Genomic DNA, 14,657 nt, shown 5'->3' with positions numbered 1-14,657 from the left:
CTGTGGTGGGAGCACATCATTATGGGAGCTCATGGTAGAACAAAGCCACACCTCATGGCTGGGAAACAAAAAAGAAAAAGGTAGAGTCCCATAATCTCCTTTGAGAACCTGCTTCAGTGACCTAAAGACCTCCCACTAGGCCCCACCTCTTAAAGATCCCACCACTTCCCAATGATGCCACCCTGTAGACCAAGTCTTCAACACACTGACCCTTGGGGTGCAGTTAAGATCTAACCTACAGCAATTCCTGATTTAAAAAAAAGAATCCTCACACACACCCCCCCCATTATCCACACCAAACCAAACACACCAACAATTGCAGCTGCTCCAATACATCCTAAACTCTTATTTCTTATTTCTGGACTTGTTTCTACTATTCCTTGTAGATCAGTCCAAGTTCTACTGATTAAAGCTGACATCAAATGCCATCTTCTTTTTTTTAAATTTTTTTTATTAGTTGCTCAAAACATTACAATGATCTTGACATATCATACATTTGATTCAAGTGGGGTATGAATTCTTTTTTTTCTACGTGTACAGATTGCAGCATCACATTGGTTTTACAGCCACGTTTATACATATAGCCATATTAATGTCTATCGTATTCTGCTACCCTTCCTATTCCCCCCTCCCCTCCCTTCCCCTCCCATCACCTCTCTCTACCCACTCTATGACACTTTTCTTTCTCTCTCTCTCTCTCTCTTTTTTCTTCCTCACACCATCTTATATGTAATTTTGCATAACAATGAGGGTCTCCTTCCATTTTCCGTGTGATTCCCCTTCTCGCTCCCATTCCCATGCATCTCTCATCCCTATTTAATGGTAATCTTCTTCTCATGCTCTTCCTCCCTGCTCTGTTTTGAGTCGCCCCCCTTATATCAAAGAAGACATTCGGCTCTTGCTCCTTAGGGATTGGCTAGCTTCACTCAGCATAATCTAAATGCCATCTTCTTTATGATGGCTTTTCTACATACCCAGACTGGAGGTTCTCTTGTCTTCTTGAATCTCCCTGTGGCACTTACATCACCTGGTCCATGACTAGGTTAGAACACTTTTGGGAGAAACCTCTAGTGTGTGATTCATCTTCGAAGTCAGTGAAGTTCCAGTATCACAAGTCCTGGCTCTTGCACTTTGTCAAGGTGGGTTTTGACAAAACACACAAGTGTAAAAATAAAGCATGAGTAGGTACAAATTGTACTGACCCTGACTCTAAATAAGCAGGAAGGGAAGTAATAGTGGAGGGTTACAGGAGTGGACATGTGCTCAAGCTGGACTGTGTGTCTGCCAGGAGGTTGTCAGTAACTTAGGCTTCAAGAATATCTTCTTAAAGGCTGTTTCCTACTCAGCAGGAGATTACTGATTCTCTATATGTCCTCATATCATAAGTCAGGAACTGATGAAAACAGTTCTAACACTTCCCCCAAATGTCTCCTGGTTTTCCTAGAAAAAGAATCACAGCTCTGATGCTCAGAACCTCGTGACAAAATAGTCCATGGAAGGCGTCCACCTGCAAGGTTGGTCTCAGGTACCCCCCTTTTTTTTTACTATAAGAGCAAAGAAAGTTACTCATTTGGGGCTAATCAGGATTGCGATCCAGAAAAGCCCAGATTCAAGAAATCTTGAGAATGTGCTGTTTGCCTCTTCCTACAGAGGCATTTGTTCAAGGTATAAGCAAAAAGAATAAAAAGAAAGAAATCAAATGTTCCTTGCACAGACATTATGAGAAGCAGAGCCGTATGTCAGTTAGGGTGGGGGTGGGGTGATAGAGGCCCCCAGATTGAGATTGTTGTGTCTGCACCCTGATTTTGTCATTTCCTGGTGGAGCAAGCCCAGTTCCCTGATGGGTGGGTTGGGGACAGTACCACTAACTGGCTGAGCTCATTAGGGGGCTATGATGAGATAATTCAATAAAAACCTGAGAACGGGGTCTGGTGCCTTCCCTCTAATAAGCTCAGGAGATTCCAGTATCTGAACAGAAACTGTCTTTTCTTTCTTACCATCGTGTAAGCTTAGAGGAAGTGGTACCTTCTTTGATATAGATGGAGAAACTTGGTTTTAGGGACTCAGAAAATAAATAACTCACCCAAGACCTGGTACCTAGGAAATGCTAAAGCATGATTTTTTTCTGGTGTCTTTAAAGATAAAGCCCATGTTATTCCCCACTACTTTGTTTGTGAACTTGGCCCCACTCTCTGGCCCCAAGAAAGGCCACTTCCATACAAAAACGTATATTCCCTTCTGACTTAGAGTTTTGTCAGAATTACTAAGGGGTAGTTTTATACATGAATACCTTCTTTTATATTCATAATCTAGAGCCAGGTATGCCTTAGAGGAGAAGATTGAAGAAGTAACACTGCACTGATGAAGAAGAACTTTTAGAAATCCCAAGATTACAAAGGGGGACATTGACCCTCTAGCAGGTCATCTCCCTCATCTCAGGCAGGAAGTCCACAGTATCTTGTGCAGTCGCTAAATTTTAACAACTGCACAAGACTTATGATATACAAGTCTGTGTTCTTGCTGTGCACTGGTCTTAAATACCATCCCCCATTTTTTTTCCAGTGTGGGAATTGAACCCAGAGCCTGTATATAGTAGTTAATCTTAGACTCCACTGGTCTAGATCCCTTATTCTAATCTGTATTTTTCTGGGCCTAGGGTTTTCATCTACTTTTGACTGAATATACTCTTGTAAACTGCCTCAAATCTTTTGTAAAATAAGAAGGGGTAGGAATAACTCAATGCATTGTACTCAAGGTCACAAACCAGTGTTGAGAAAATACTTGGTCTTCCATGTAAGGATCACTTACTTATGAGCCTGTCACTTATTTGGAAATCTATGAACAGTCAGCAGAAGGTTCATGCTCTCAATTTACAAGGACCCTTCTTATTTGTCAAAAATAGCACAGGCATTAAAGTTTTGGGACACATAGGAGGTCCCAGGCCTGGGTTTCAGCACTCTGAAAGCTGCATTTGCTATGAGTTCTGAGAGCCCAGGGCTCAAAGCAGCCAGGCCTGTGTCTGTTTCCTTTCTCCTCCCTCACCCTCTCCCCCAGAAGCAGTTTTGTCCCCAGTCACCACAAACCCCAAGGGTTTGCCACAAACCACCTTCCCACCAGAAATACTGGAGTCACTTTCGAGGCCTGGTGGGAACAAATTCACTGGGTGACAGGGGGGTGCATTCCAAGACTGTCCTGTCGCCAGGGCCTGGCAGGGAAAGAATGAGGAGGAGTGGTGGTAAGAGGATGTAGACCCCCTCCATGATAAAGCTAGCACTTCAATGCAATGGCAAACAGTGTCAACCTGAATAGTGACAGGACACAGAGGGAAGCTGATCCCCTGCACAGTTAGATACAGCCTGTGCTGGTACTGGATGAGAAGACCTCTCTGGGCTCAGTCATGTCACGTTTGCCTCCTGATGACTACATGGGCTGGCTGCCTTCCGCCCCACTGGACCACAGAAATTCACCTAGGTTTCACCTCAGGCCAAGGAAGAATCGCTTCAGACCCGCAGAACCTAGATGCTTCCTAGTTTACTTTCTTACTTTTTGTTTTTTTGTTTTTTTTCTTTTGTGGTGCTGGGAGTTGAACTCAGGGCCTCGAGCATGCTAAGCAAGTGCCCTACCACTGGGCTACACCCCAGCCCCTACTTATTTAAAAATTAAACCTTAAGATATGAACTCTGGGAGCAAATGAATCTGAAAAGTTTTTTGTTTTGTTTTTGTTTTGTTTTGTTTTTAAATCACTCTTCACAATATTCCTTGCCAGGAGGGTGAGATGAGGTTTTTGGCAAGATGTATTATGAGTGAAACCAAGTTTGAGATAATATTGATTTTAAAAATCTGGTGGTTAAAGATTATGTCTGTGGAAAAAGAACAAGTTCCAGGCCTTATGAATAAGGCATAATCCACAATGTAAATTGAGGCATATAAATCTCCTTCAATTTGTTAGAGGTTTCTTGATGCGTCAAAGAAACAGTCCCAAAGTCAACCTGGCGGCACTTGGTCGTTTCCTCCCTTGCATCTTTTGCCAGCCTCTGAAATATAAATTTCGGACCCCCCTTTAGATCCATAGGAATAATTTAGGGCAGCAGTGTGCAAGCCCTAGGTCAGAGATGTTTGTAAAGTGAGTGGAAATACGATCCGCCCTCCATGTCCACAGGTTCATGCCTTCAGATTCGACCAACTGTGGGTTGAAAATATTTGGATAAAACAATTGCATCTGTGTCTATATGGCCTTTTTTTCTTGTTATTTTCCTCTAAACAACATAGGATAACAACGATTTACATAGCATTTATATTATAATAGGTATCATAAATAATCTGGAGATGATTTAAATTATGCAGAAGGTTGTGGATAGGTTCCTTGAAAATATTGTGCCACTTTACATAAGGGACTTGATCATCTGCAGATTCTGGTCTCTATGGGGGGTCCTGGAACCATCCCCCATGGATACTGAGAGACAATTGTATTCCCTACGTAGTAACCCGCATTCTCACTTTGATGCTGGAATCAAGCTGACCATGGCCTGGCGGCAACAGTTCAGGAGCTGCTGAGCTCTAGATGAAACAAAGCGGCTTTGTCCCTCGATATTGCAAATAGTGCTAAAATGTCTTGCATAAGCTAAAAATAAAAAAAACAACACGGGTAAGCAGTGCAATCCATCAAGAGGTTTCTTTTCTCCCCCACGCCCCGCTGCCCCCCCCCTTTTTTTGCTCGCTCTCTCTCTCTCTCTTTCACATACACACATTCATTATAAAAAAAAAAAAAAAGTCATGTGTGGTTTTCCTAAGGGGCACAACCAACTAATTACAATTTTTAAAGTCCTGCTGAATTAACAAGATTCATATTTTGTTTGCTTTGCAGGAAAACTGCTGCGGTTGCTGCTGCTTTGAGAAGACTTGGAAAAAAACCAGCAGTTCTGATGCCTTGACCCCTATGATGACTGGCGGCTATAGCAGGGGGAGCCCTTGAACTTAAACTTGAACTTGGAGTACCTCTGTGAACATAGAGGTGGCACCAGGCACCCATCCTCAGGGGACTCAGAGAGATCCCCACATCCCATGTAGTGCACGTTGAGAAGATGTTTCTCGGCCTTCTTGAGTTTTTATTTTTATTTTTGGATGTCAGTTACTGGGACAGGAGGTGCATTATGTTCGTTATTTCTCAGATTACTAGAGCAATTGTCTTGAGATTTATTTGAGATTTAAAAACCTGCAGGATGCATTTAGAGGGAGCAAACAGCTTCTAGTAACTAAACAATGCCACTTGAGCAGTGATCATATTTTCAGAAAAAATACTGTTTGGCAGACCCTTGAATACTTCCATTTCTTGTTTTGATTTGTTCCAAAATCAGGTGAAGTCAATGATTAAATAATCTACGTGCTGGCTTTCTTAGAGTTCCGAGGCAAGAGGCAGCAGACATCATATCTTCTATTTACTCTGACGTCTCCCCCCAAGTGCGTGAGTGTCTTCCAAATGGCTGATTCTGTTTTCAAATTGGTGCAGTGTGTTTTTGCAGCACTCTCTCAGCTCTCCTCTGACGCTCAGCTCATCTGCCTGAAGTGCATTAGTCTGGGGAGGTGATGTGAAAGTTATCTGCTCATGGTTAGTCCTAAAACTACAGCCTTTAGGAAGAAGTTCGACAGTCATGGGGGCTGTCCACGAGAATAGCTGGACTTGTGCTTTCTGCAGAAGGACAGTGCTGGCTTCCTACACTGAAGTGACCAGGAAGTAGCTGTCCACTTTCAGTGTCATCAAACAAGTAGCACCTCCACAGAATCTCATGGGATTTGGGGATTGTAAAGAAAGCAGATACCAAAGATGAGGGGCTCTCTCTCTCTCTCACTTTTTGGGCATGGCCACGATTTCCAGCTGTAATCTTCTTATTCCCAAGTTTGTGAACCATTTCCTGACACTTGTTTAATAAGGGACATAAGTGCTACTGCAGATGGGACTTAGGGCCCAGAAAGACACTGAGATGTGAACAGCAAAACGTACATATTATTTTCTTACAAAGGAGAGACAATGCCAAGCCCTCTGGAGTCCCCTTGCACAGCAACACTCTACTCACCACTCAGCTTGGACCCTTCCCATATCCAAATAACTGTTGGGTTGAGATACCCGTATTTTTAGCCATAAATCTTTGTAGGCTTCTGTTGTCACAATCAGAATAACTTGGTGGTCCTATCAGTGAGGGCAGATTTAATTCCCACTGTTCTCCATTCTCTCTCACCTCCACTTAAAGCATCCTTGAACACGCCCTTAAATAATTAATGTACAACATTCTTATTGTCGTGTTTAAAGTAAAGGGGAGGAAGAAGTAGAGGGAAATGTGCAATTCATTGAAGGTCATGTGCTAGGTATAAAACCTACTTCTTTCTAGCCTTCGCTCTAATTATTAAAAAACATTTCTTTTTTCTTTTAGCCTATATATTAATTTAAGGTTGGTTTCTCTTATATTCCTGTTATGTGATTTTGCTTAAAATGTTTTCTTTAAAAAAAATAAACACAAAGACACACACACACACACACACACACACACACACACACAGTCCTGTGACTGCAGTGTTACATTACTGTGCTATGTTTAGCTGATGCTATTCATTGAGTCTGGAAAAATACAAGCCAGAGCATGCATTAATACTCCTAGACCACAGAGACCTGGCACTCACTCAAATGCTAAATAGGACACAAGGGTCTGGTTTGAAACCCCGCGTGGAAGGGCGTTTGTGGTCCTGTGGTCCTGCGGTCCTGTGGCGTGAATTCTCTACCAGATTGAGCAGGAGGTCTGTTGCAGGATGTGCATTTTACATCCAGCTTCCATTCTGACTCACGTTGGCAGATACACTTTCCCCAGGCCCTGCCACACATGGCAGGGACAGCTCAGGTCAAACACAGGCACGATTTCTTTGCCAAATTAAACCATTCAATGACCCTGTGGATGTGATTTAAAAAAAAAAAAAAAAAAAAAAAAAACTTTTAAAATATTTTTTAATTTTTGAGGTTTAGAAAGGAAACTCTACTTTGAGAATGAATGCTGTTTGAATTTGTAGTTCAATTTCTACGCTTGGATGGGAAGCCATCCTCATGCCAGCAGGGCGCCTTTTATAGGAGAGCTGAGGATAGTCTGCGTTGCAGAGTCGGTGATTGCAGTCTAGGGTTACCATGATGGGGAGATTATCAGTCTAGGGTTCGTCCTGTCCCTTCACTCCACACCCACGAATGGCTGCTCCAGCGAGAGCCTGTCACGTGGTAGATTACTGCTCTGGTGGGGCAAAGGGGGCTTTGCAAAGCTGGGGAATCAAACCAGACACAAGCGTGGACCAGAGAGTCCAAGTCTGGCTAGACTGGGGCTATTGTGATCAATTTTTCCAAGAAGTCATCAGGATTTGAGAGGCCGTATTTCTCCTCCACCCTCTTAATGGACAATGTGACTTTGCTCTCTCTCATTCCTTTAGCAAATGGAGGAAATTAAGCTCTGCTGTGGCACTTCCCACTGTCTGGAGAGAAATAAACCTACAAATTATTAAGAAGAAAGAGTCCCCACGTTTTGTAATTTGGAAGACATCAAACGCTCACCCAGAGTCTGTTGATATTTAAAAATAGGAGAAAAGATGTCATGCTCCCATTTGTTACATAAAAGAACTTTAGCAGGAACTGTCATCTGAGTTAACTTGGGACAATGATTTCCAGGTTGAAATTGGGTAACGCATATCTCTGTTGAGTCCTGTAGATTTGTTTTTAGTTGCTTTTTTTTCGACTTAAGACTAATTTGCTTTCTTTCCTTAAAAAAAATGTAAATAGGCATGACACTATTGACATATGGCATATTTGGATGTATGTGTTAAAAGATGTGTGAGTGGTTACATTTTCACCCATTTTATGGAAATTAGTATACTTTTTTTCTCGTTTTAGAATCAAAATATGGATTTTATGTTAGGAACATGAATATCCTGTTTTTCATTTTATTCCTTTTTCCCCCCTTCCTGTCCCTGATACTGCTTCTGCCCTTACCCAGCCATTAGGCAAAGAGTGCCAGTCTGCCTACCTGCACTTCTTTAGTTTGGGCTGTAGACCAGCTCCTTTAGAAAATTCATTTGTAAAATTGTAAGCGACAGGAAGAGGCAGGCAGGGACCTTGGTGGGCTGTAATGGTTAGACTTAGTTCATCTCTGTGGTTCCTGGCAATTCTGCCATCCACAGGGCTGAAACATGGCTGAGGCTTGCTTCTCAATGTTTCCAATTCTCCCTACTTTGTGTTTGCTTCATCTTCAAATTTTTTCTCTCTTTTACTTAAGTTAAAGTCAAAATCCATCTTTTCTATCGCGATACACCTCTAAGGCTTTTGGTTCATTTATTTATTGTTTTTAATTAATTAATTTTGGGAGGGAGGCTTTGGAGATCAAACCCAGGGCCTCATACATGCTCTGCTACTGAACTACAACCCCAGGCACCACCACTGCCAAGAACTTTTTGAGACGAAAATTTTATTTCCAAGAGGCAACTGATTCAGATGACTTCCTCGCATAACTTGAAATCTGCAGCTTCTGACAGTAGATGTGTTGTGTATGTCTCCCTGCTCCATTTAAGTGAGGCCTGTTTTGTATAATTGGGGCAGTTTCACCTTCCATGAAGACTTATGACCCAATCACAACGCCCATTCAACAGAGCAGAAAACATCTGGGCCCCAGTGTGCAGATGTTGGATGCGTGTGTATTTTGACCAACTGCTGGAGGTCAGTAATTCCTTCTGGTGAGGTTTATCCCTGTAGATAAGAACTGAAAATGGATTCATAATGTGCTGATTGCATACATCATGTGTATGTTTTATTTCTGAACATAGGAGCATTCAACTGTATTTCTTTGCCTTATAAAGATGTACTATAACGTGTCTGTATTATACTCAAGAACAAACATGGACCTTATTTATCCTTTGTTAATGAGCTGAGTTATTCAATAAAGTAGACTTGTCAAATACAACCCAAATTCTCTCCTTTATGACAGGATCTGACAATGTGACAATTCCCACCACATTAAGAACCCACAGTACCTTAAAAGGAGGCCATAATTATAGGGGCTCAGAGGTGTCCACAGGATACCAGCCATCCCTTTGGGGAAATGCAACTGCCCATTTGAAAACATGGTGATCATGATGTATCAACATGGATTCTGAGTTTTTTTCCTATTAATATAAAAATTTTTACAGAGATACATGTAAAACATCCAGTGCCAGAACAGTCTGTAGTGAATGATGAAGGCAATTTGCAGCAATTCCATCCCTGTAATGTCGCTTAGAGACTAGTCCTCAGGCCTTGGCTGCTTTGAAAAACCTACCACAGCGGGACTTCAGTGGGAAGCGGCTGCTCCATCCCAGACAACAGCATTCCTTTCTGGGTTCAGCGTCCGGTCTGGAGATGGGACTGTGTAGTTCCCAGGTTCACATGAACCTCAGTGACATTTGGATCCAGGTCAACAGTGCCCCAGCAGTGATCAGCTCTCCCAGAGGCAAGAGTCCCTCAACCACCCTGGCTTGAGACAGGCCTCCTGGACTCTGTACCACCTCAGTTTCAAGTGGGGACCGAGGGGATCTCCTTTTATTCTCCTGCAAACAATCCAGTCTCTCCCTTGAACCTCGAGGCAAGGCATTCTGATTTTGTCTCCAAATGGAGGAAACCTCATTGACTCTCCATATGGATGAAAAAGAGATCTCGGCAGCTGGCTCCAACCTTTCTCAGGAACAGATTCTCAACCTTCAGACCAGTGACTCAGAGTTGAGAATCATCATGTTCTTCCCTGGCCCTTCACCTTGCTTCCCTTGGGATAAAGAGGGCTATGACCATTTCCCTTACCATACCTCAAAGGGAGGGCACGGAGACCCTTGCGCCACTTCCCCTCCCCACTGGTGAGTCGGGAAGGGGACACCAACCCCACTTCATGATCCTGACCCATTAGGAGGATGAGTGCTTCCTGGGGCTCCTCCCTCCAGTAACTTTTTCTACCCCTCCTCATATAGAGGTTCCCCAAGAGTTCATAATCTTTTCTCCAGATATCACCAGATATAAATAGAGTCTCATGAAAGATACCATGCTGTATTGAGCTGTCTCATGGCCTCAAGTTCAGGGTTGAAGGCCTCTGAGCCCATCAAAGCTCACCTCTAAAATATTCTTACACAAGAATAGGAACCATTCTGTCTAGGAGAGAGGCCTTCTTTGGCAGGACACCACCCAAGGGCACCACCTGACCAACCTCCTCCTTATGCCCCACTCCTCCATAAGGATGTAGCCACAGAGCATCCCTCCAGAGGCTAGCCCTCAAAGCAGCAGTAAGAAATCCTTCCCAGGATTCCCATCACACTGACACGACATACACCATCATGAAGAAGAATAAAAAAGAATGGCCCTAGTATTAGCCTCATACCTTGTGCTTGAACAAACCCAAGCTAACGGGACCATATCAGCTATTAGGATCTTCTTGGGAGCTATTCAAACTTGCCAGTAGTTAGAGACAAGGGGAGACAATAGCTCTCCCCCTAAACCCCATCACTTGTCTGCTAGGTGGTATTTGGCACAATGAGAACAAGGTTCAGGCTGTATTCTACCTGAACATACAAAAAAAAATGGGTAGCAGATACAGCCATAGGTAGACAAACCACTTGTTAGTTTGGTGAAGTCCCAGCTCTCTGGCCTTTTGGGCCCTCTGAAAGTATCTTGCTTGAAAGGTTTGCTCAAGACTGATGTGACGTTGTCGGTGTTAAGTAAACCATGTGATTCTGATGATAAGATCTAACTATCTTTTTTTGGATCAGGTGACAACACCCTCAAAGGACTCAATGGAATTCTAAGGACTAAGATCCACTCTCCAAGGACAGGCTTCTGTGCTTGCTAGATTCTTGCATCATTATAAAAGAATGATATTACATGAGACCAGCATGGTGGCATGTGCCCATAATCCCAACTAATCAGGAGGCTGAAGCTGGAGGGTCTATTGAGCCCCAAATTTGGAGACTACCCTGGGCAACATAACAAGAAAGAAAAGGATTATATATATTCTTAGTCTTTTATTAGACTCTAATTTTTCATTTAAGGATGCACATATCTGTACAACAATTCCAGTTGATCCACACGCTTAAAACACTACTTATTTCACTAATTATTTAAAAATCATGTTTAGTATCTGTTATGCTAGCTTAAAACTTCTGGTGTTGAACAGACTTAGAGAAAGAGGAGAAGATCATAAAACCCAGCCTTCCAATATTAATTTTAAAACACTACCTCCCAACCCCTGGAGTGAATATTCCTGATTAGGTCAACATTCTTCCAATATTAACTAACTTCTGCAGCACAGTGTTTTATAGTAAGTCACAGACAAGATCATACTGCTGGACTACACATCCTTTCTAGGAAAAAAACTTCAATTTCAGATTCTGCCCTGGACCCCTCATTGAGCTGGTTGAGGAACATGCAAGTCCCCAGGAATGAACCAGATTCTCCTCCCCTCTCTTTGTTCCCTTGGAGTTGTGGGCTGCTCCAAAATACACATCTCACAAAGCCCACAGGCCCGGCTGCACCCCGGAGCCCCTGCCCATGATCTCCATGCCGCTCTGCCTCAGAGCCAGCTGGCGCTCATGAGTCATCAAGGCATTATTACGGAGGAGCATTTTCTTTCCTTGGGGCAGTGTGATGGAACATGCCCCTAAAGTGGACATGAGGCAGCAGAGAAGACTCTTGTTTTTCCAGAGGATTCTAGGGCTACACTCACCAGAGGAATGGCCCTTCCGAGTTTATGTTCCTCTTAAAAGGAAATCCTGCAGTTTTCTGTGGGGAGTTGAACTAGTGATAGACATAACCCTCCTTAAATCACCATCTGCTGCCCTCTTCTGCTTCCCTCTCCCTCAGTTCTATTGTTGGGGAGCATTAACCGGTACTCACTTCAGAGTTGTCCCCAGGTTTTATCATTGGTCTCCTTAGATCCTCTCTTTTTATCCCCACATGGATGATCATTTTATTTTTAAAATACAAAAAAAAAGTGATCTAATCGGATCACTTTTAAGATTAGAAAGTAGTCTGAATTTTTTTCTTAAATTCTGAGTGTCTTCTTTAAAACCTGGATATATTCATGGGGTTGCTTTTCAACATCATTTGATAGATTTCTCACACACACACTCTTGCCTCTAAACCTACAGAAACTATTTCCTAGGTCTCTGGTGATATGGCATCCCCATCCAAGACTGGCCTCCAGATGTGGATCATTTTGGACATTATAGTTTGCCAAAATTTGGATCAGAAGGCCTTTAGAACATTAATAAAGGATTCAGACCATCGGCGGTTCATTTCTCTTTATAAAGCAGTGTAAGAAAAAGCCTCTGATGAGAGCTTTAGTGCCTTTCTAGGTGGACTTCTCCGCTGGACTGATCACAGGACACCTGGCTTCTCAAAGTCAATAATCAAAAAGTGAGTAAGAAGAAAATCTCAACAGTAATATTCCCTAATTTCCAAAATGCCCTATTTGATGTGGAAAGGAACTACAAAGGGCAAGATGGATTAGAAAGTGAGAATCATTTGGGCCTATACATTCCCACTGATGCATGTCCCTCCTCTTGCAAGACACACCCATCTGCTCCAAAGTCCCCTGTGATGTGATAACATCAGCCCAGAATCAAGAATTTTTATCTTCTGTGTCAAGTCTAATTGTGGATGAGTCTTCTTGAGTGAAGTTCCTTAAGTTTAGTCCCTGGAATCTAGTTCTTGATCCAGACACATGTAAACTAAAGGGAAAATCATCCCTCCTCCATCGCATACACAGACAATGGTGAACAGGCATAAGAGAGCCACTAAAAATAATCATATTCAAAAAGAAGGAAAAGGGAAATACTCAAGATTCACTAGTCCACAGCAAATCTTAAGTTCAGCAGGGTAAGCACTGGGATCTCTGTGTCTAGAACTCCTTCCCAGGAGTCATCTCCATGACCTTTGGATCCACCCTCTGGCTCCTGTTTAATCCCCTTAGTCATTCTAATTCTTCTCCATGAAAGCTGACCTGTGTGTGCACTAGTGTGGGTTTCTCAGCCTACTTTGAGAATACAAAGGTCTCTTTCCTCTTTCTGCTCTTTCTGGCTGTTTCAGTCCAAGCTGGTGGTGTGTCTGACAATATGAGTCTTTTAAAAACTTCATAGATCTCCTGTGAGTTTTACTGGGATTCACTCCATTAGACAAAGACCAAACCCACAAATTGCTTCCATATAAGTTCTTCTCCCTTGGACAGAGTTAGTTGAAAGACAGCACCTTAGACATCTTAGAAGCTTGGTTGTTGGACAAAATGATCCACTGTCTTGGATATTTCTGAGGTCTTAGCAAAGAATTTTAAAACCTTGATGACTTCATGCTTAGACCCTATTTTCTTCTTCAGAGTGTCTGGGATTTGCTCTTTACTTAGAAGACATTTGTACATTGTAGCATCATCTGTTGACTGGAGAGGTTATAATTTTAACATTATTTTTTTAAAGTTATTCCTTTTGTTTTTCTCTCTTTTCACATTTTATTTTAATCTGCCAGAAGAAACCAGGAAGTATTTTTTGTACTTTCTGGAAATCTCCTTAACTAGATCACATAGTTTATTAGGTAAGCCTTCTACTTTAGCCCAGTATTGCAAGAGACAGTGTTGCTGAGCCTTTTAACTGCTATAAAATAGAGACCTTTTTTTCTCCATTTTCAAATAAATTTTTCTTCATTTTCCTTCAAATCCTCATTCACAGCCTCCTCGAAGATTGTTAGGATTTCATAGAACACTCTTTGGGGTGCTTCAAGCTTTCACAAACACTCTTCTCAAAGTCTTCCTAGTCTTTCCATAGCCTGATTTCAAAGCTTCTTCCACTTTTCAGGGTTCTGCTATGATAGCACTCTACTGAATATAGTACTCCATTCAGTACTGTACTGAGTACTACCAACTTCTGAAATCACCATTATAGTAGGCTTGTTTGCCGAAGTCTGGCTGGGCACAAATCACGAGCCACTCACAGCTCTGTAGATTCAAACAGCAATTCTTTATTCCCGATCTCACACCGGCCCTCTACAAACACGTTCCGGGGAAATCCACGTTCTCTGCCCAAATCCACACCTCCATTGAGCTTCTGTCTCCCAAAAATACTGTCTGAATCCCGTGAGAACTAAAGGGGAACTCAGGCAGCAAGATACGCCCTATTCCCAGCAGGAATAACCTTCCTAAACCGGGAACGCCCTAAACCCGGATCCGCCCTGGTCCTTGAGCAAGGTCACCTTACATGCAATGTCACTGCAAAATGTCCTATTTCCACGAGTCCTTCCACTAAGCAACATGGGGTACGCTGGCAAGGAAATTGTCATACCTACTTGGCTAATGGCTCCCAGCACTTGTTTATAATTCTAAAGATTTATACATCTTCTTCTCTTTGAAATATTTTCCATTAGACAAAGACCAAACCCACAAATCGCTTCCATATAAGTTCTTCTCCCGTGGACTGAGCAAGTTGAAAGACAGCACCTAGGTGTTATCTACCCGATCCCACTATCCTTTTAAACTCATGGCAAAGCTCTGATGTCCTTGTCACATCCTCTATGTTTCTTTTATAGTTGTTGTGACATTGATTTCTAATCTTTTGCTTTTTTCCTAGCTGTCTACCATATA

The 14,657-nt window shown here is 42.5% G+C and overlaps 1 protein-coding gene and 1 non-coding gene across 5 annotated transcripts in view; one reads left to right on the top strand and one right to left on the bottom strand.

The window, feature by feature from the left end:
- Mylk4 (myosin light chain kinase family member 4) overlaps positions 1 to 8,978 on the top strand; it is an 83,170-nt gene extending 74,192 nt beyond the window's left edge. For 3 of the 4 annotated variants that reach the window (XM_076859116.1, XM_076859119.1, XM_076859118.1), the window contains 2 exons: positions 1,445 to 1,514; positions 4,865 to 8,978. In XM_076859116.1, the coding sequence (XP_076715231.1) occupies positions 1,445 to 1,489 (45 nt within the window). In that variant the 3' untranslated portion in view covers positions 1,490 to 1,514; positions 4,865 to 8,978. Of the gene's footprint in view, positions 1 to 1,444; positions 1,526 to 4,864 lie in introns of all 4 variants that reach the window. The other variant, XM_076859117.1, reaches the window with a different exon arrangement.
- Positions 3,569 to 3,640, bottom strand: Trnaa-agc (transfer RNA alanine (anticodon AGC)). The gene has a single exon. It is a non-coding gene; the product is annotated as a tRNA-Ala (tRNA).
- Positions 8,979 to 14,657: the final 5,679 nt, after the last annotated feature.

Source organism: Callospermophilus lateralis, chromosome 6, assembly GCF_048772815.1.
Source record: "Callospermophilus lateralis isolate mCalLat2 chromosome 6, mCalLat2.hap1, whole genome shotgun sequence".
Classification (NCBI taxonomy): Eukaryota; Metazoa; Chordata; class Mammalia; order Rodentia; family Sciuridae; genus Callospermophilus; species Callospermophilus lateralis.
The sequence above is the reverse complement of the archived record's forward strand: the minus strand, read 5'-3'. Positions and strand labels throughout refer to the sequence as shown.